At 37.9% G+C, this 21,849-nt stretch overlaps 1 protein-coding gene across 2 annotated transcripts; it reads right to left on the bottom strand.

Moving 5' to 3' along the window:
* Positions 1-1,103: 1,103 nt before the first annotated feature.
* Positions 1,104-21,647, bottom strand: MSL3 (male-specific lethal 3 homolog (Drosophila)). Of its 2 annotated transcripts, XM_014960355.1 has the most exons (13): positions 21,283-21,638; positions 19,844-19,926; positions 19,178-19,273; positions 18,499-18,599; positions 16,845-16,936; positions 15,910-16,032; positions 15,274-15,434; positions 13,212-13,370; positions 12,480-12,742; positions 11,787-11,896; positions 11,513-11,612; positions 10,860-10,944; positions 1,104-2,041 (listed from the first exon to the last, which is right to left on the bottom strand). In XM_014960355.1, coding segments are annotated over exons 3-13 (1,296 nt in total). In that variant the 5' UTR covers positions 19,180-19,273; positions 19,844-19,926; positions 21,283-21,638; the 3' UTR covers positions 1,104-1,941. The 2 variants fall into 2 exon arrangements, with proteins under 2 accessions (XP_014815841.1, XP_014815842.1); XM_014960356.1 differs by lacking the exon at positions 15,910-16,032 and having other exon boundaries at positions 21,283-21,647.
* Between the last annotated feature and the right edge of the window lie 202 nt (positions 21,648-21,849).

The following is a 21,849-nucleotide window of genomic DNA, read 5'->3' as shown; positions in this document are numbered from 1 at the left end:
TTAGGCATAACAATTACCAACTCCGAATGCATCCATGCCTAACATTTGTTTAACAACCATTAAGTTTAACAGACCCTCTACAGAAGCTCTTCCAAAAAGCAGAATCTAAACCAGTTAAACACAGTCACGCAATAAGGTTTAAACTCTCTTCATAACCCGCCTTCTACTCACAGGTACCAACAGTGGAACAAAACCAGATTTGCCATATTATATACACCCTAACGTTCCTGCAATAGAAAGGATTAAAGGTGGAGTTTCAGGCAGCATTAATCACAACACAGAAAAATAGGGTCCTACTCTAGAATGAACCATGTTTGCAAAGTGGATTTTGAGCTACTTGGAGTCTGCTAGAGATTCAAAACTTCTGTAATTTGAGAAAGACTATAGTTTACAAATGTTTTGGTTTTTTGTTTGGGTATTTTTGGTACAACAGAAACGCATTTAAAAAGAGTACTGCTACAAAATAGCAATCTTTAGGCATAACAATTACCAACTCCGAATGCATCCATGCCTAACATTTGTTTAACAACCATTAAGTTTAACAGACCCTCTACAGAAGCTCTTCCAAAAAGCAGAATCTAAACTGCTAAAGCCAAGGTAATCTTTATCTTTTCAGTTCAAAAGCTTTTAACACACCAGTACACTCTGAAAAGTGAGTAACACTAAATGCCAAGAGCAGATTTCAGATTTCCTCTGGCCTCTTAGACGCAGCTTGCCATTTATGTTTGGAAGATGATTCCTCATAACTACTAGGTTCTGCAAATCTGGGAGGAATGCGTTGAGTTTTGCATTACAGCTAAGTCTGTCTTCACATAGCAGAAGATTCTGAAGGGCAGAGTTCTAAGTCATGGATGAGGTTTTCATGACAATCAAGACAAGAACTATATTTCAGTTACTGAACATGTCAGATTTCTAGGAACTCAGTTCTCACTGAACTCCTATTTCCAGAGTTAAATTGTTTAAAACTGCCTAAAGAGACCTTAAAGACTGTGGAAGAAAACCCGTTGATACAGAAAGGGTTCCTCTCCCTGTATCAATGCTTCCACCTCTCATTACACACACAGTTACAATCTCAAATATTCTAATCAAGGACAAACAAGACATTTTAGACAGTCAAAAGCACACATTTACACAGCAGCCACTGTGAACTTTATTAAGAAAAGAAGTGTTTGCCAGTTAAACTGCCATCACTTTTTTGATTCCTCTGTTTAGCTGTAGAAAAATCAGTTCTTTCATAATGGCTCTGGAGATAATTTATTGCCGCGTAAATTTGAATCACTGGCAAGGTATGGTCTCCTTGGAACTCTGGCAGTCTTACCATGAAAAGAACACACCTTTGCAAAATGCAAAGTAAGCAACACGCCTTTCATTCAAGCCACTAAGTCATTCTTGAGGCAGATGTCATGCTAGCCAAACAGCAAAACCACCTTTACATGAAACAATCTTTTCTATCATGACAGTTCCACAAAATGAACTGCAATTTGTGAGGGAAAAAAAATCCATAAGATACCAGTTACTCATTCTCTTCATGTAACTGTGTAGTCAAGTCTTATTTGTCAGGTTGGAGAGGTTGAGCTAAAATTAAATACAGCTTGATGATCTATCTTCGGGAAAATGCCCTGTTGCTAATGCATCTGCTTTTGCCTCCTCTTCTCTTTAATAGTCCTATGCAGTCCTATGCATTAGAAGTCAGAACAAGGCTTCTTCATTCATCTGAAGTCAGAGATATAGTTAATCCTCTAAGCAACTCACAATGCAGTCTATACACATCTCTGAGAAGTTCTCCATTTCTTAGTAATCCAACTATCAGAGAAGACATTTCCCTATTTTTTCAACTCCATAAGTTGTTTTAATTTCTTTTTCATCTTCATCTTGTAGCCATGTGGCAAAATAGCATTGTCGTGGGCTACGTATAGTAGGATTTAATCTTTATTAAAAGCTTCAGTAGATTGCTCGAGGATTTTTGGTACTGTAGTAGGCTTCGCATGCAGCTACATAAGCAGATTCTGGGAAGAAATCATCATGGTATTCTGCTAAAAACCTGAGAAGAAAGCATACACAAAAAAGAACAGAACATGAAACATTTAGGAGAAAAGCTATTTTCAAATTCATTTTTAAGCTCAGCAGATCCATAGCCTGGAAATTAAGAAATATTACCCTTTGAAATTTAGCCTACAAAAGGCTTGCCCTATTTTTACAAGTTTTACATAGTGAGAAATAGACTTCCCCTATCATTCTGAAATCCAAATAGCATTAAAAAAAAATTTACTCAAGCTCAATAAAAAAAATATCTAAAAGTTGAAGCTACACTCAGAAAAGAATGCAAAGAACTATTATAGAAGGAAAAAAAAAAAAGAAGTAAAGAGATCTTTATGCAACTTCTGTCAGTCACCTGCTCAGCATACCATTTCCATTTATGTGAAAACCAGGATTTTCAGTTATCACTATGTCAGTATCTTATACAAATGTCCAAATGTCCATTAAGTCAAACTGTATCTTTTAAGGTAAGTAAAGCTGTGATTTGTTCTTTCATGTGCCTGTGCACTTACAGTCTCTGCTCCTCGTAAGTATCCAATTTAATATGGTTCTCAAAAGCAAATACATATCCTTTGTGAATCCAGTACCCTGATTTCAGATTTCTCCAAGCTGCTCCTCAAATACTATTCAAACAGAAAGCACCCAGTATTTTATCATGTCTTCCTGCTCTGCCAACATACAACTCTTTCTTTGGCTTAGGACTGTAAATAAAAATAAATGGTGCTGCTACTAATACCAGTGATAAACAAAAATTACTACAAGCTCTCTGCTCTTTCGTTCGCATACGAAGACACCAGGTATACAAATGGGGGCAAAAGTGTAAAATGGTTCTTAAACCCTGTTGTACATGATCAAGCTGTACTTCAGAAAAAACCACAGACATTCAAAAATACCTTGATATTACAGACCAGCATCAATTAACATGACAAAATGCTAGCTGCACGTTCTCCATTTCAGTTAAGAGTAGGAAGCAACGGAAACAACAGGAAACAATGTCATTTGCAGAATCCGGTTTCTCTCAGGAACCATTGGCTAGGGAGATGACCTCACTATTGGAAGCTAAAAATACCACTTTTGCATAACCAATACTCTGGGCAAAATAAAAAAAAAAAAATCCTACAGATCAATGCAATTAAAACCATAGTGCTTCTCCAACCTCACTAATAGCTCCGCTGCCTTTACTAGGCACGTCCTTTGATCTTAAGGAAGCCAGAGCATCAAAGGATACTGACAAGATTCTCTACATAAGGCAATCTGAATTTAATCAGGAAGAGATTAATTGCTGAGAGCTCATATAGAAAGGTTACAGCAAGAAAATGCAGGTAAATTAAGAAGGTTGATTCCCCCACAATCCTTGTACTTAGACATGGGCATCAAACAAGTTCTAAACTGGAGGAATAACTGGTTAAATCCTACTAATTCTAGGAAAAGTAGTGAGAAATACAAGTGTTTTTAGAAGAAAACAATCCTTCAATGTGTCACCATTTATTTAGAAGGCACTTTGTCTTGCTTATTTCATAGGAGTTCTGTAATTAACAGTATTGAGGGACCTAGGATGGTTTCTGATGTAAAAGTTTCAGGTTTAAGACACGTGAGTGAAGAGGCTGGACAACCAATACACTTTCAGCGGATCACATGGCAGCTTGTTTTTGTTTTTAAACATTACCTAAGGAATTGTTCAGAAAAGGCTCCGTTACATGACCCGTAACAGTGTCTAACCAAGCACATGATTTCTGGCAATATTCAGCTGGGGCAGGTACTGCCAAAAGGGAGAAAGATCTCTCATATTTAAAGCAAGGATCCAGCTGGCTCTGCCACAGACTGACACAACAGAAGCTATCATCATAAACGTGCAAGAGCTAAGTAAAGTTCCAGAGAGTCTTCATTCACACAGTTCTAGGTGCATTAAATACTTTATCATACTTTATAAGTATTTCTATTCTGCTAGTTTCTCATTGGGCCCAACAGCAGCTTCCAATTTTATTAAACAGCACACAGCAAAAAAAAAAAATATATATATAATTAAGGTTGATAGATAATTAAAAAAAACTACTATGAAAGCTACTTTGTTAAATCAAAAAAATTGGGTATAATACTACAGCATGTTGCAGCTGCATTACACCAATTTCCTAGTCACAGAAATAAAGGCATTTAAATAAATTAAATAAAAACATCAGTGAAATATTTTGCCCTCAAAGAACAAAATGCAACCAACTACTACACAGTGAATCCAAATTAGCTAAACTTTGGCAAAAGAACAAGCCAGAAAAAATATTTTAATTCTTTTCTTGAACTAAAAAAAAAACCAAACCAGCAGGGCAAGTCTAGATTCAAGCCACCAATATTTGATTAATACGCTGTTTGGACCACAGGACTTAGTGATTTACTAGCGCTTGTCATCAAAACAGTTCACCACCTACACTTTTCTAAGCTTACCAGGCCATAAATTGCTTTAATACTTTATAAACTCCTTTTTTAACATGAGGGAAAGCTACCCCATAGAAAATAATCCAAAGCAGCACAAAAACAACTCACATAATCAGATCCTCCTAATCTTCACTGAAACATGTCATCTGTTTGCACTACACACGCCCCTTGCTCTAGGAAAACCACTACAAAGGAGTACTGAAACTTACAACTTAGAAGTTCCTAAAATACCCAAGTCCTCAACTGCTATGACTTCTGACTATAGTTAGCTACAAATCACTTTCTGGGAGACGTGGGGTTGGTATGAAGTGAGTGGGAAGAGGCCTAAAACTTATCAGATTTGAGTAACTTTTAACATACTTCGGTTGCACAAGATTAAGATGAGCCACAAGTAAAACTGAATAAATAATTCTTCATTAACACATGTTAATGACTTCAACAGATAAACTGCGAGTCTGAATTACAGGGGCTGATCGAGTTCTCAGTGCCACTGGCTAACATTCTGTAAAACACAGCACCAAGTGTCAGATCATATGAGGCAGTACGTTTTAAAAGAACATCAAAAAACCAAAGGAACCTGTAGAGGACATCAGGTAGCTGACAGTTCCAAGAATTTTAAGGGCAAGTAACAGGAAACAGCTTCATTTTCTCTTACAAATTTCCTCACTTTTGCTTAAGATCATCAGTTGAAAATGCCAGTTTGGTGCAACCTAAAGTAACAGTTGGTAAAGATGAGAAATTTTAGCTGAAATGCTTGTGGCACATCTAAAACTCAAAAAAAAAAAACCAAAAAAAGAAAGGCAAGCTGGCAGAATGCGTACAGTCAAACGTACATGTCTCTGTTCTTAATGTAACAGTTGTGAAAAGCAAAATGCTCCAGAGCTAGCAGATACAAATTACTTTCTGCAGAGAAGTGGGAGGAAACAGGCAAAACAACACAAGGTCAGCTTCTGTCCCAATCCCTCCTGTATCTGTTTACAAAGAGCAGTCGCCTTTCTGAAGCTGCTTTCTATTCAAGCTACATCACAGTGCAGAAAGCTGGCACAGAAATATTAGGAGTCTCATAAGACCCTTAGCTACTGGATATTTCACTGATGCTTTGCTCTTGGAAAAGCTAAAATAGCACAAAGATCAATTTCACTGGCACCTGCAAGTCATGAGCCAAGTTAAAAACAGAGGGAGCTGTACTTAGCAAGTAAAGCCAAGGTTCTGCTATAGATCAGAAAGCACTTTGCTATTTAGCTATTCAGAAATTGTTCCGTTACTTTTAACTTGCAAATCAGATAAATTCAGCGCACTCTTGCCTTTTTCATTTTTATAATTTTTACAGAGTTCATATGCATACACCTACACAGTGAAACTGCTCCCAAGTACATGAGTTCTGAGAAGCACGGTCCACACAAACATCCTGATGTAAGACTGTACACTTTTTTTCTCATCATGAGCATCCACAAAAAGAATACTTATGCTTTACACTCCTCCTCAGAACAGAGAGGCAACAGGGCACAATGCAATTATTTCCCTCTCTACCACAGGTTCCCGCAAGAGCAACACTTCAGAAGGAACAAGAGGGGATGGAGACAAGAGAAAGAGACACATGGGCAACCTAGCTTGAAGAATTCCCATGTTCTCATCTTCAAGTGCAGCAGTCCATAAGCTTACCTCAGGTGACTCCCAAGCAATTACCTCACAAATATACTACCATCTGGCTGAGAGTCACACAGGCAGATCTACCAAAAAGAGGCACAGAACTACCGTTATCCACATTCAAAGGCCACTTGACATATATACGTCAGGAACATTTCTCAACCGAGTCACTGAATTAGTAAGAGTTTTAAGAGAATCATCTAGTAGCGAAAATGTCCTTGTCTTGGCAGTGTCAGTTTCTGCACAAAGACTCTTTTAAATGTCAGCTACCATCACATGAATAAACACAGGGATGGTCTGAAAACTGTGAAAATTATGAAGTGAAAACCTTAATAATTTAAATAAGGATAACCTTAGCCATAAAGGTACAAGAATGCAGTTAAAATGAAAAGTTCCAAGGAAGATGGCATCTTTTGCTACAGCTCTTGAGTTCTAGAAGGTAAGCAGATGCTTTGATGAGATCAGAGGCCTGGGCTAGAAACTGTTTGAAAGGCAACTGTAAGCAAATTCCTTTAGATAGATCATTAAAGAGCATGATGGGTCCTAACTCTATGAGTCACTCATCAAAAGAAATGTCATTTGCAGATTAAGAAGCTGTCTCCTCTCCAAGACTGCTACTACTCAAATGCAGCATTTGAAAGCTAAAAGGCTAAGTTTCACACAAAAGCACGTGCCATCACCTGCTCCCCACACCCTCCAGTTGATAGACATGTCTTCATCTGGAAGGCTGTTCAGGGCAAAAGCTCACCAACACAAAGTTCATCATAACCCCAAAATCAGTCAACAAAACAAGTGAAATGAAAAATTTCAGATGTTTATTCTGATATCCAGTGTCTCAAGAACTACGCCAATGGAACCAACAGGCTTGTTTTGTTGACTTGACTCTTGTCCCTCATCCACATTCAGAAACCAAGATCATATTTCTCGGCCTTTAAAGGACAACTGCAGAGAACTCCGAAGATGCCAAGCTGCCAACATAACATTTCAGGTCATCAGGCTAAGGAAGTGAAAGTGGTGACTTCTAATAGACCCTTTTTGAACACAGTCCTACAAAAGCTCAATACAGGTGTCCTTGGTTGGTCTTGAGGATGAAGACCTGTTTTTGGCAAAGCCAGCACAGATCCAAGAATCAATTCCTAGAACTGCCTTCTAAAAAAAGCTACTGTAACTATTATTTTGGACAACCTCTCACTTTTGATGCATGATCCAAACCTCTGTTATTATGGTTAGGAATACACTCATCATTCAAATACTTCGAAGATTTGGTAAGCAGAAGGAAGAGAAGCAATCCACATAGCGCTAGTTTCAGGAAGCACTTCTGACATGGCAATCAAACCTTAGCCAAGAGCAATAAGCACACACAGCAGGTTCTGCAGACCAACCAAACGACAAAAGTCTACTGAAACTAAGAACCTGTGCAATACCAGGTACACAGTGACTAAGAAGCTTTCAACATAAAGGTTCCAAAATTTTGAGGACCCAAAATGGCAGTTACCTTTCTACCCGTTCAGTGAATACAGTGAAATCCAAATACAATGGTAATAATGCCCTAAAATAAGGCTCTAACATGCTCTAGGCAATCCTGCTTCAGCAGGGGAGTTGGACTAGATGATCTCTATGGTCCCTTCCAACTCTAAAAAAAAAATTCAGTGAAATTCTGTGTAATTGTACAAATAGAATTCCTTCATTTGGAAGGGTTTCAAAACTTTTTAGAAAGGTCCTTTACCCTTTTTTGTGCCTCTAAACCCTCACCTGTCCATTGACACCCACAACCTTGGTTTTCTCACATTTAGGCCCCAATTCCGTAAAGTTTTCTAGTACATCATAATTGCTATGCTGCACAGATACTTTTTGTCAAGTAACCGGTTAATCTCAAAATTGAGAGGCAAATAGAAAAGCCCTAATCAATATAAGAAAACAGTAGCAGAATTGTATCATTTGTGATCTCTCAAAATGTGATTTTTAATCGATTGCCATCTCACAACTTAAAGTCACAATGAGCGGGTATTCTGTTACAAGCAACTTCACCTAAATCAAGATTTATTTATTATTATATCACCTAAATAAAGAACTCCATTCACCATGTGCAACGCTTAATTTTTTCTATTCTCAGCCACTAATTACCTCTCATTAACTACACATTAGCACAGACTAGTGGTCATTATTCACCACTGCAATTACATATAATAAATTTACTATACTCCAAAAATGTTGTGCTTTTGAAACCAGAGATCTATTTCTTAAGGTTACTTCAAACAACTTGTCATCTTCCTATATACACATTATCACAGCCCTCTAATTTGTTCACATTTTGATTTGGCTTCCTTCCCATAAAATACTCAACAGTATTAAAATACTTTTCTACCCATGGAGCAGAGTGGCACAATAGATACAAACAGGTTGTAAAACACCAGGAAAAAATGAGATCCGAAATGAAAGAGACATCTTACAAGATATACCGAGTTTGAAATGTCAGTGGGTTCTTAACAAAACCAAAGTCTTTGACCATTAAGAAGGTAGCTTTCCATAACCTGAAATACTACATACTGACCTCATTTGGGAAAGCGTATCAGAAGCATTATGTTAGAAATATTTCATCATTTATTCCTCTCTATCTCATGAAAGTCAAAATACCTATGGCTTTCTGAAGTGCTTTACTATTTTGTTTTGCGCTTTTTTCCTAAAAATACTAAATTTTTGACTAAAAATACCTCAGTGAAGACAGGTCTTGCTATTCTAAAACCAGACATGCTATATTCTCCTAATTTTTAAGTATCTCCTATTGGTCAACAGTCCTGAGAAGTGACCTCTCTGATGTCAAAAGAGTTTTTCAAGTCAAGGTTGCGTTCAAATCAATGGAAACAGCAAAACAAAAACTGGCACTTTCTTGCCCATCATTTCTCATCACTTAAGCAGCCTCTGGAGGAATGCTGGGAACCTGACAATACAGAGAAGTCGTAAAATACAGCACATACAGCATTTTATTAAAAATACAGCTGAAATAATGGATTTGGTTAAAAGGCAATACTTATTCTATCATCTCAAAAACTATCAGGAGGCAGGAAGATTTAATCAGGGGTCCTTTGCTAGTAAGACTACCAGTTAGTAGGCATCAGTTACTGTGAGAGCTTCCACTGCTTGCTCCTGAAGACTGAACTTAAACTGTTAAGTGAAACCAACTGGTGACTTCATCACTAACATCCATTTCAGACTGTTATTCTTCTGCAAGTATTATGAATTATTTCAGAGCTAAATAATTTGAAGTGAAGACTAAGAGTTTTGTATTTAATTGGAGAAACTAATTTTCTTTCCTTCTGCCAGTTCTATAATTGAGAAATCAACTTTCATGTTCTCCAGAAGAAATTTTCATTATGCACACTTGCAGAAAGCTGCCCTAAGCACAAAGGATACAGCTTCTACTTAATATTAAACTAGAAAAAAGGAAAGAGTATTTCGTACATTCCTTAAAAATGTATGTTGTCTGGGAAACTGAGATCAATCTTGCCTAGCAGCAATCTGAGGGCACGACTGGAAAACACTACCCATGTAACATCTCAAAGAGAATTTAATGCATCTATCAAGTACTGAGTCAACTCAATAAAACAAGCTTCTAGACAAAGTGTTATATTAAATAAGTCTCAGTTTCTCAGCCCACATGAGATTAATAGTACAAATGTTAAATGAAATTGTAAGTTTTAGACATAAAATCATAATACAAAATTAAATCAGTATCTGTGCTAGAACTAAATCAGTTCTGTACCACATAAAAGTTTTATTTAAAAATACGTAAGCTACTTATGCTAGGACTACTCTACCTAGAATTCAAAGAAGATTCAGCAACAGTTTCATTAATGCGAAAAAGAGAGCTTCAATCCCTTGTCTGCTATCAGAAAAATAAAGGAACGGAGAGTACTTCAGCTTGTTACTCAAGAGCAAGTCATTAAAAGAAATTAGGCAGCCTTAAGTAAACTGGCTGCTATCATCCAATGCACACAGACTGCGTAGGACAGTTCTTACCTTTCAAAAGGTAAGCCAGGACAGAACTGACAGAAAATATTTTTAATAAGCATCCATTAATCCTTTCATTCCCAAAAAGGAAAAGACAGAATGTAAAAAGAAGAACTAGTACTAGAAGAACTAGTACAAGATGTCACCTCAGCCTCAAGTTCTCTCTTGTGATAAGAAACAGATAATGCAGAAGTATTTCTGTGATAGAAATCAAGTCTGAACAAGTTCCTAGAAAAAGTAATTGTTTGACCACTTTCAATGACATATGGGACAAAGAAAGAAATACCCAAATGAAAGATGGCCTATTTGAATACACACTATTGGTTTCTATGTTACCTATATGAATACACAGCAAAACATATTTGACAAAATTAAAAATTCTCAGATTATGCTCTCTAAAATAACAACGCAGATTTTTTTTGTATTTCTTCATAAAACATGCTTCTAAGCTAAGTCAGACTTGTCATTCTATACCTACTAGCAAACATACTTTTACACTTCTCTAGCATTGTGTTTACCAAAACTTTAAATAGGGAGTTCAGGTTCCCTTCAATATGAATTACAGAAACAAAAATCATATATTAATCTTTATTCAAGCTGATATTATTAAAATCTTAATTTAATCATATTCTTGTAGTTACAGAAAATGAACATCTTATTTTAAAAACCCTCTGTCATTCCAGTACGCTTAGATTTCTGTAACACCACAAACAGCGCTGTGATACATTGTGCCACATTACCTCAGAAACATTTCGAAGTGTTTTACTAAAGCCTTTAGGTTTTTGTCAGGAAAGCACATCTTCCCCAGTATTTCTGGTAGCTTTACTGTAAATAAAAGAAATAATGTTTACACCTTTTATTTAAAAACAACTTCTAATTACTTTTATCCACTATACAGAAAAGAAGAATATAAACATTTCTTCTAACTGCAGACTCTACGTTTCTTTGCAAGTTACTCAGTGATCTTTCCAAACCTTACCAAAAAGAAACATGCTCAGAAAGTGAATGCTGCTTGGTTTAATGATGTTTGATAGCGTATCAGAAGTAATGCCTACTTTGCAGTAAGAGATAAGCAAGTTTATGAACAGCCTAAGAGTTTCAAATATATTAAAATGAACTCTTCGCCAAGAATAAAACTAAATGTGATAAAGTAAACAGCAAATCACATCGATATGGTCATATGGTCACTGGAAAAAACAAAACAAAACCAATTAAACAAGAACAAAAAACACCAAAGCAAAAAGCCCGCACAGCCACTGGGAAAAAAACAAAACAAAACAAAATAAAACTAATCAACCAATCACAACAAAAAACACCAAAGCAAAAAGCCCACACAGCCACACAAAACAAATAAAGCCATTTTGACTCAGCACAGAGTTTTGCATCAGTTTACCAAACATCCGTAGCAAATGTTGAGATCCATAAATATATGAGGGAGGTGGTGGTTGATCACTTGGTGGATAATTCTCTGGCATCAATTTCCAAGACAAAACCTAAACATAAGACATGAAAATGTCAGTTATGAAATCTTTATTGGAGCATAAATAATTTAGTCTCTGCAGAACTTCTAAGATTAAATTAGTAATACAAACAAAACATCCCCCTACTTGGAGGTCAATGAAATCTTTAATCATTGAGTCTAGTACAGTAGCATAAAAATCTGTTACCTCATTCAATTCATTGTTTCTTCTACCTTCAAAGCCAGTAAAAACTGCACTGCCCTCTTTGCTAGGAGTCAAAGTTATAGGTGAAGATGATCCACTATGGACAGGGGTTTCTTCAAAAGGGAAGGAAAAACAAAATCACTATGGACAGGGGTTTCTTCAAAAGGGAAAGAAAAACAAAAGAAATCAGAAATAAATTTTATTATCTGTTTTATGGAACTATAAGTCATTAAACATAACTAAGGCCTGCCACTATAACGTTTAAAGTCTTAAACACTAGAATTCAGTAACTGCTATCCTAAAGTAAGCTTACAGAAAAGCAGCTCCCGAAATTCTGTTGAAAACTGAATAAATTTTATTATCTGTTTTATGGAACTATAAGTCATTAAACATAACTAAGGCCTGCCACTATAACGTTTAAAGTCTTAAACACTAGAATTCAGTAACTGCTACCCTAAAGTAGGCTTACAGAAAAGCAGCTCCCGGAATTCTGTTGAAAACTACAGTACCAAAGTACTGAGAATACTGCTGTGTATTTCTCCCTTTGGTTTAAGTTTCAGAGATAAGTATTTGATACAACAAGTAATGAACTCCCACTTCAATCATTCAGTACATATTCCACATGACATAAAAAAAAAAAAAGACGACGACTTAAAAAATCTTATTTAGAGCAATAATTTGAAGAGCAAAACGTACTTTTTTCCAGGTGCAAGAAGAGCTTTGGCATAGAAGCTGGGGTCTCAAGATGCCGCCGCTTAGGTTGTGGGGAGGCACTGCTTTCTGATAACCTGTCACAGTTAGAGCTATGGCGTGTGGAACGCCGCAGCGACTGCAGGATTTCAGGTTCAGCTTTTCGTCTTTTCGGGGTGGCTGGCTCCCCTGTTGTAGGCTGGCTGTCAGTCGATTGAGGCGTTGGGGGATTCAACAGAGGAGGGCTTGGGGAAAGCTCCTCCTGATTTCTAGGAAATAAAGGCAGCTTTACAGAAGCTAAGAGATCAAGGCTCTTTCCCCAAAAAGAAATCCTTCTAGTTTCACCGATCTTGTTAAATAATTATTCCAATTAGATAGTCTCCTCCCAATAGCTATCAAAGTGACAAGGCCTTCTTTTAAATACTATTCTCTGGAAGCATAATTATTTTCAAATTTAAAGGCTAATGAACACAAATTTACATTTCAATGTAAATTTCTTTCCCCCACAAAGTTGCAGCATAACGCTACACCGGTCAGTACAAAACCTTTTAGAAGTTAACCAGATAGAAATTCAGAACCTGAATTCAGGCAAGCAATTTACAGAAAAGTTCAACAGTTTATCACGACAATTTATAAGTCAAATTCTGTGAGAAATCATCCTGTTCTGAACACATAACCACATTCTATTGCATCTTCCTCAGGAGATAAGCAGTATTAGACTCCGTAAACCCAACCTACCTGTTCGTATTTGTTGAGTTTTCTTTGATGGGAAGAAAGAACTTTGATGAAGTGACCTTCTTAAATTGAGCTTGTTCATAAGGATAGAGCAAAATTAATGGAAGTGTGAAGTCAAAGGTTATTCTTAGCCCATCCACCATCTCTTTACATATCTCAACACTAGAGAAAAAAAAAAAAAAAAAGGATTAGGAATTTCAAAGTCGCATGTAAAAAATTTTCAGCGTAGCTTTAGGAAATTCCCTTTTAATATAGATCATTAACCTCTAAACTATAACACCCTGATTAAATCACTAAGTAATGATGAGTGATTAGAAGTATTTGCTGTTGGTAGCTTCAGACAAATACAAATTTTAAAAGTCTGCTTAATAAGGCCAAACAAAATCATACAATTATTCTGTTGTACTATCTACTGGATTAATAAAATCTACTTTACAGTAATAAAGCTAGATAGTTTTTCATGTAATCATTTTGTTTTTCCAAGTTTACTAGGCTCAAAAAAGAAGCACCTTCCAGAATAACTAAGTACTCAATAGAATGAACCTCTGTCTAAAAGGCATATGCAGAACTTAACCTATAGCTGCTAAACTGCAATTAAGGCAGTGCTTAAGAGCTATCCAAGGAACCAACAAAACCAGATACATTCCCATTGGAGATCAGTTTCCAACGGCCTGCTCCAGGTCACCAAAGCACTACATTTAGAGGCTGCTAGGAATTTGTGTTTTGGGCTTGCATAAAGGACCCACGGTGCTGCGTGGTGAGCAGATGAGCTATTACAAACAGAACCAAGAACATGGAATTCAGTCCATCTCCAGCACTTCTCACCTTTATGAAAGTATTCATCTCTCATGTCTCAAGTCCATATATGTTTACGGTAACAGTAATTTGATTCTGCCACCCATGTTAGAAATTCCATACCTCCTATTACCATTCCATACCACCTGCTGAAACTACTGCCTTGTTTTATTTCTTTTAAAACACTACATATAAATTGGGCCAGGGGGCATCATATGCAAAATTCTATCACATCTGAGAAGACCAGTAAAATTTTGTATTAAGAGCAATAAGGCCAATACAATGAAGTTGTCAGCTGAAATCTCTCCTACTTAATGGATCACTGAATTATACACATTTTCCTTATTAAAGCACCTTCTTTGAGGAATTCACTTAAATATAGACCTTTAAAAATCATAACATGCACACAATTTTCTGTTCATATTTCTGATGTCTCATCTAAATTCCTTTCTGGGAGATTATATTTCATAGACACTCACATAGACCAAAATATTGCAAGGAATAGCATAATTATACACCATTTAAATAGAACATGTTAAAAGTCAAAATTTCTCTTTGATAAAATAGAAGATTTCACCCCAGTGTAGACTTAGATAAAAAAGCAGTCTCATCTAATATTGAGAATCTTTAACATCAGAAAAAACAAAACAAAACCCAAAAAACCACACACCACAATGCAACTGCAGGGTTAGCACACTGCATCTGTAGCATGGTAGAAGAATATAAAGCTCAGCTGACAAACAGTAACTAAGACACAATCAATTTTAATAAACAGGATTGGTGTTACTACACAAATTGCTTCCCTACATATTGACTCTAGTATCCAAGATATGTCAATTAAAATAAAAAAATCACCTGCACTTGGAGTTCTCTGTAAGTATCTGTATAAAATGTTTATCCTTTATAAAATTTGAACCTGTTCAATTTTATTTAAGCAGGGAATCCTCATACCGGATTCTCTTGCAGGGCTCAAAAAATTCTTCACATAGACAACAGCAACACATTCTTCCAAAACAGGTCACAATATTCACAAGAACTTACATCATAAAAAGGGATACTGATGTTTTTGCATAATGACTTTTCAGATTATAGGGACTCTCTCACTGATAAACAAATTGTCAGTGTTACTGTACTATGGGTATCTGTTAAATATTTTAAGCCCATAAATACAGCACAGTATAAGCTTACAGAAGTGAACAGCCTTGAAAGGTAACGTGGAATGCAAGGTCATTCTTCTTGTGACAATAGCACTAGACTAACAGTTACTTACTTCTTCTCTGGTGGCACATAATGAAGATTCATATTAGCATGTGGAGTCATCTGATGGTGACGAGATCTTTCATTGGCTGAAAAAGCAGCATTAATAGCAAAATGTTTCACATATGACTCCAGGATGGTTATTATATTTGTCTGACAAGGAAGCTTCACTAGCTGAAAAAGAAACAACAAATTCATGTTTTACAAAAAGAATTTGTAAGTATACCAAGCTTAAACAGGAGTTTGTAATGTACTGACTAGTTTAATAAATCTCCATGGCATGAAGTCATTTCAGGAGTGATTAATATGAGCCATTAAACTGCATTTTTGATCAATCCTTTATTAGTATCTGGAGACACAAAGGTAACAGTCAGGTTAAACAAACTTACTACATTTTCAGCTTTATAAAGCTTTATATATCTGCATTCTAAAACACAATTGGGTACCGAAATGTTACATTCTTAAATATAATGACAACTCACTGGTTTAGCCATAGAGAAGTCTGCTCCCTACTCTCTTTCCTCTCCCTTACACTAAGCTCACCTTTGCAATCAAGTTCAAAAAACCAGGAATTGTTACTCGCAAGAACTACTTGTGAAGCCCTCCTCACCCCTGCATGCACATTCATGTCTTAGCTTGTATTTCATACCCGCTTTCTTCTATTAATATAGTAACAGTCTTCCTCAAGCTTCTTTTTCAACACTTCAGGAATTTCTATGTTTATTGCTCTATCTTCCATGTCCCTTTTTGTGTGAGTGTCTTGTTCTTCTTTCTACAACAGACCAGTCAAGAAACAATCCATTGGTTATTCTTATGAATATTAGTGAAAAAGAACCTCAGTAGTGAGGATACACTATAAGAATCAAGTTTTGTCATGCAAAAATAAATATTTACTATGCTTTTTAAGTAGATAGTAGCCTTACTGTAAGCAATTAAGAAATATTGCTTTGAAGTCACCTACAAATTCATTTTTTAAGAACTTTTTTTTTTTAATTTAGCATTCACTTAAGTATTTAACACCGAAGAATGAACAGAAATTTGTTAGGTTTTGCTGCCTTCAGATCACCCACACTGCAGTAGTTAAATTCTGTAGACTTTCAGAACAACTATTTATGCTGTAGTTTCTTTTTCATAATGTAGAAAATATAGATGTAGGGGGTTTTTTTTAAGTCAGTCTTCTATATTTTAATTTAAGACCAGAACTGACATGCCTGTTTCACAGTAAAATACAAATCCAGAAAGATCCTGCTGCTACTAGGATTTGTCCAACCTGCACAGACCAGTAAAATTTTACAGCACCCACAAATCTGGATAATCTAGTTTGCTGTTTTCTCCACATAAGCCTTACGTGCAGAAAGACAGGAAAATGCATTATTTTCAGATTAATATCAAAGAATTCTACATGAATGACATCTTATATAATTTTCAAGAACTCAACCACAGGAAACACCAGGAATAAGAAAATTATGCTTTTAATTCCAGCTAAATAACCAGCTGTGGCCTATATTTCATCTATTTCAATTTTTCCAGAGTTTCAAATACAGATGTTAAAATTCTAACAAGTTAAGGAGTGCATGAATATACCATTTCTGTCCTCTCTTCTATGTCACTTTCTTCACTTTTTATTTCTTCATCTGTTCCTTCATCACTGTCATCAGAAGAAGAACTACTTATAGCTGCGTAAAAAAGAGATTTCACATATTTATCACACATTATTACATTGCAGAAGTTAAGACCAAACAATTTCAGGCCTCAATGCAAAAAAAACCAACCAACCAAACAAACAAAAAAAACCCCACCAAACCAAAAAACATCCTCCCAACAAAAAAACAAAGCCATAATTAGCTTGTTATATTTAATGAGAATGAGTAATTCTAATTGACTTAAATACACAAGGATTATTTGAAGCACACTATAAACATTTTAGATACGTACAACAAGAAGTTTCACTGAATTTCACTGAATTTTTAGAGTTGGAAGGGACCATAGAGATCATCTAGTCCAACTCCTCTGCCAAAGCAGGATTGCCTAGAGCATGTCAGAGCATGTTACTCAGGACTGCATCCAGGTGGGTCTTGAAAATCTCCAAAGAAGGGGACTCCACACCCTCCCTGGGCAGCCTGTTCCAGGGCTCTGTCACCCTCACCCTGAAAAAGTTCTTCCTCATATTCAAGTGGAACCCTTTCTGTTCCAGCTTGTGCCCGTTGCCCCTTGTCCTCTCATTGGGAACTATTGAAAAGAGTCTGGTTCCCTCCTCCCTCAGCCCGCCCTTGAGATACTTGTAGGCGTTGATAAGGTCTCCCCTCAGCCTTCTCTTCTCCAGACTAAAGAGTCCCAGCTCTCTCAGTCTCTCCTCATAAGGGAGATGCTCCAGTCCTTGAATCATCCTTGTAGCCCTACGCTGGACTCTTTCCAGTAGTTCCCTGTCCCTCTTGAACTGGGGAGCCCAGAACTGGACGCAGTATTCCAGTTGTGGCCTCACCAGTGCAAAGTAGAGGGGCAGAATGACCTGCCTTGACCTGCTGGCCACACTCTTCCCTATGCAGCCCAGGATTCATTGGCCCTCCTGGCTACAAGAAGTTTACAGGAAGTATTCTACTCTAGTGAGAAACATTCACTTTTAAAAGCTCCCTGTATTTCTGAACACTCCAATTTTTATTGGACTTTAGTTCTGAACAGGTCTGGATCTGTACAGTGACAGCTGCCAGAGCATCAGTTAAGTGCCAGCCAGTGTTCCTGCTGGTTTTCAAGCTACAAAGAAAAATGCTATGAAATGGAAAAGCTGGACTGAGAGTGCAATCAGCCAGTCATCTGACAAGAAACAGACCTTTGTGTCGGGTAGACTGAGGAAAAGAATGTCTTATTGCCTCCTGAGACATAGAGAAACACTAGCGGGGAAAGTGCCCTGTTCCTAACACCAAAGAAAGGACACTGAGGCCTTATTGCACCTAGTAATGCTACATTAAACAAAGCAGCCTTGAGCGCTGAAATCACTCAGAGTAGTTCAGTGAAACTGACACAAGGAAAAGCCTCTAGCACACATAAAGAAAGCAGGTAACTTAATAGATGCTTAGCATGAAACACAGTGTTCACACCTCATCTGACTGCCTCTGCGTATTTCAAATAGGACTGTGATACTCCTGTGTCATTCCAATAGCAAGTTACAGAATGCACTGTACCCCTTGCTCAAAATTAAATGCATCACACCCCAGTTATCCGAGAATGAAAACAAGCTCACAGTTTTCACTACTCTCATCATTTTCTTCAGCAGGAAGGCTTTTTAATACAGAGTCAACACCAGGCAACCTGCAACGTCTCTTCTTTCTTCCCTTTCTTCTCCTGCAAAACAAAATGGTTCACTGAAATGTGGCTAATATTATTTAATTTGCTTATCCTAGCTAATCACATTACATGCAAATGCACAGGAAACATATGTTTGAGGTTTTTTTTCCATTAGTTTATGTTGATATAATTTGGACAATGCTTATTTGAGAGGGGATACCTTAATGTCTGTACATTACCTCATACTCATGTTTTCAAGCAGATCCTCAAGCCATGCCCAATCAATATTAGATTATTACGTTTGGCTGAAAAATACTTCATGTTTTCTTAAGTTATTTTTCAAGCACGTTTCTTTGGATACGTGTAGATCCAATACAAAGGCATTTTGCAGCAACACTTAAGAATAACATAGTTACTAAATGTTAGTCATTCCAAGTGTTGTTTAATAACAGTATATCGGCATTGACCTTAGTATGAGAAGAGTAGCTCTCCAGAATGCACTGACTATACCAAGTAGATAACTATGATCTGCAGCATGAGCTTAGAGGCCAAGCTCACTTGTAGACACCTGGATACATCTGTTTGAATCTGAAAATTAATTTCTCATTCATTTTGAGACCAAAAGAATTTCTTACATGCGAGCCACAGCCTTCCGTGCCAATTTACGCTGTAATCTGCGGTTTTCGTCTGTGTCACGAAGAACATGATCTTCAGCTGCCCATCTATCCCAGCTAAGGACAGGTCAAAAGAGAATTATTAACCACTATTAATATATGCCACTCATGACTACTAATTAAATAACATACACTAAATCAAAAAGCACTCTTTTAATATCATTCAGAAGCAACATCTGTATCACAAGGTTTGCATCCTTTTGTATCCTCATGGCTTCAACTCTTGTGTTGCTACCTAACATTTCTCAAACCTTGACTTAACTTATGATAGTGTTTGTAACACTGACACATGCTATAGATCACAGTCAGAGACTGCACTCATGCACTGGCCTTGATAACCAAGCAAACCAGGACTAGATTTAACAAAGTACAAACCCCTTTTATTAATGGAAACCTAAGCACTACAAGTACATGGCAAAGACAGATATCCCATAAAGTTTAAACTCCTGGCTATCAAACTGATCCACTGAAATTTATGGATACAGACCAATGGGTCAACATGAGCAAGTGTATTAAAGGCATTCATAAAACCAAAAATATTTATGCAAACATCACAGTCCTTTGATAGTCTGTGCAGAATAAAATAGAAGAAATGGAAGAACTGAAACCATGTAAACACGTTCTTACCTTCTGTTCCAACCGTTAAAATGGATCAGATATTCTGGAATCTTTCTGCCTTTCTCATCTTTTCCAACAACAATATCAACAATCTGAAACAAATGTTGAACAGCATGTATTAAAAAGCTTGAGAGAAAGTCAGCTTTCCAGTATTTAGGGAATTTATGCAAAAAGAAAAAAAGAGAAATATTTATTAAGAGACGTATACCTATAATTTTGCCAGTGAATATTAATATGAGCAGAAGACATGCATTATACTAAATGGTCAGAAAAGCTAGCTTTTTTCTTGAGCACTTTTCAAGTTGGGGACTACTAACCATCTTTGTTCTGTCCTCCAATGTCCCATGCTTTCAAGACAGACAAAAGGAGATCCAAAACAATGCAGTACCACAATACCAGTATAAATATATACATCTGGGCAACTAACATTTTCTCCTGTGTGCTGTTTCTTCATGCCCTCAAAGCAGGAGACAGAGATCTATATATATAAACCTAAGAAACACTGCTCTCTTGAACAACACTGAACGTTAGTCACAAAACATTAAAAGGCTTTGTGAGTATTTTCCCCTTTGTTTTCTTCCTCTCTTTCACACATGGAAAATGGGCCAGTCTGAAAGGGCCTGCACATCAAAAGGCATTTCAGGTGGATCATTAAGAGCAGCATCACCACTAGTAATAACAAAGGAATCATACTGCCTGCACTTGAATGGCTCTCCATAGACCATATATCCCCAGATGCACCAGTAGTTAGACTACAGTAATATTTTAATCTGGGGGGAGTCCAGAATTTAAGAACTATCGATGGAGTCGAGGACAGTTATACTGGAGTTTGGAAATTTTAAAAGTAAAGCATAAAAGGCACTATTACTTTTTGCACTCAGGTTACCTCTGTTTTTTTAATTTAAGCTGTCGGGGTAGTCAGAACATAGGAATACACGTACAAACAAAAGAGTAGCCCAAAATATTACAGGAAGGTGGAGTTCCTGATCAAAGATGTCAAAAACCCACTGATTTACACTAGCAAACTTGCAGCAAAAAGCATTAATTGGGTCAGGAATCCAGTTGCAATAAACCCCTTTCACCCTTCTCTGTACCAAAACAAAACAAGAACCCACCACTCTGCTTGCAAGTTAGGTATAGGTGACTCAGCACTAAAAAATTATTTCTTGTCCCACTGACACCCCGAAACAATATTATATTTACATAAAGCTCTACAATCACTATCACCGTGCTTAAGGCCAGGCCTGAGTGACTCAGCCACCTCACGGCAACACTCAGGGTCCACCACTCACTGCTTGCTGTCTCATTTCTGTATCGTACATCTCCTGTACCATTTAAACCCTTCTGAAAGGCCGGAGGGCGGGCAGTGCAGGCAGGAGAGCAGGGAGGGGGGAAACATCAAGCTACGCTACGAGAACACAGGGATGAAAATAAGATTTCAGAATTACTTGGCAGGTGTTCAGCCGGCAACGGAAGGCGGGAAACCGAGTCCGACACTTCCAGAGCCCCGCGGCGGCTCCGTTCTCTACCTGACGCGAGAGCAAGGCCCCGGCGGCCACAGCTCCGTCGCCTCTTTGTCACCCGGGCAGCGGGATGCCTCCGCCCCGCGGGGGGGGAAGGCCCGGAGGTTCGTACACCGCTCCTACGCGCAACCCCCGCCCCCGCGGCGGCGGAGCCGCTCTGTGTGTGTGGAAGAGAGCCAAGCTCCGCCGGCGGGCCGGGCCGAAACGCCCAAAGGAGGATGACGGCGGCACAAGGGCGGGGAGAGGAGAGGCCCGGCGAGGACGGGCACCGCCTCGCTTTGTCTCCCAGCCCCGTGACACGGCGGGCGGAGCCCCGTCTCCGGGCTGCCCGCCGGTCTTCCTCAACAAGTGTTGCTGCCTGCCGGAGCCGCCTCTTCCCACCTCCGCTGGGCCGACGGCCGCATCCCCCTCCACCTCCCGCCCGGGGGCGCGCGCGCAGCCCCCAGCGGCGAGCGTTAACGGCAGCAACGGCGGCGGGCCGGGCCGCGCGCC

This window comes from Calidris pugnax, unplaced genomic scaffold, assembly GCF_001431845.1.
Source record: "Calidris pugnax isolate Ruff unplaced genomic scaffold, ASM143184v1 scaffold188, whole genome shotgun sequence".
Classification (NCBI taxonomy): domain Eukaryota; kingdom Metazoa; phylum Chordata; class Aves; order Charadriiformes; family Scolopacidae; genus Calidris; species Calidris pugnax.
The sequence above is the reverse complement of the archived record's forward strand: the minus strand, read 5'-3'. Positions and strand labels throughout refer to the sequence as shown.

Excerpts from the sequence above, each read along its gene's own strand:
- MSL3 (XM_014960355.1), bottom strand. Across the intron at positions 16,937-18,498 it reads TGATGAGAGTAGTGAAAACT|CTATAAGTAGTTCTTCTTCT; the intron begins GTGAGCTTGTTT and ends TTTTTTACGCAG. Across the intron at positions 12,743-13,211 it reads AACTCAACAAATACGAACAG|AAATCAGGAGGAGCTTTCCC; the intron begins GTAGGTTGGGTT and ends TTTATTTCCTAG.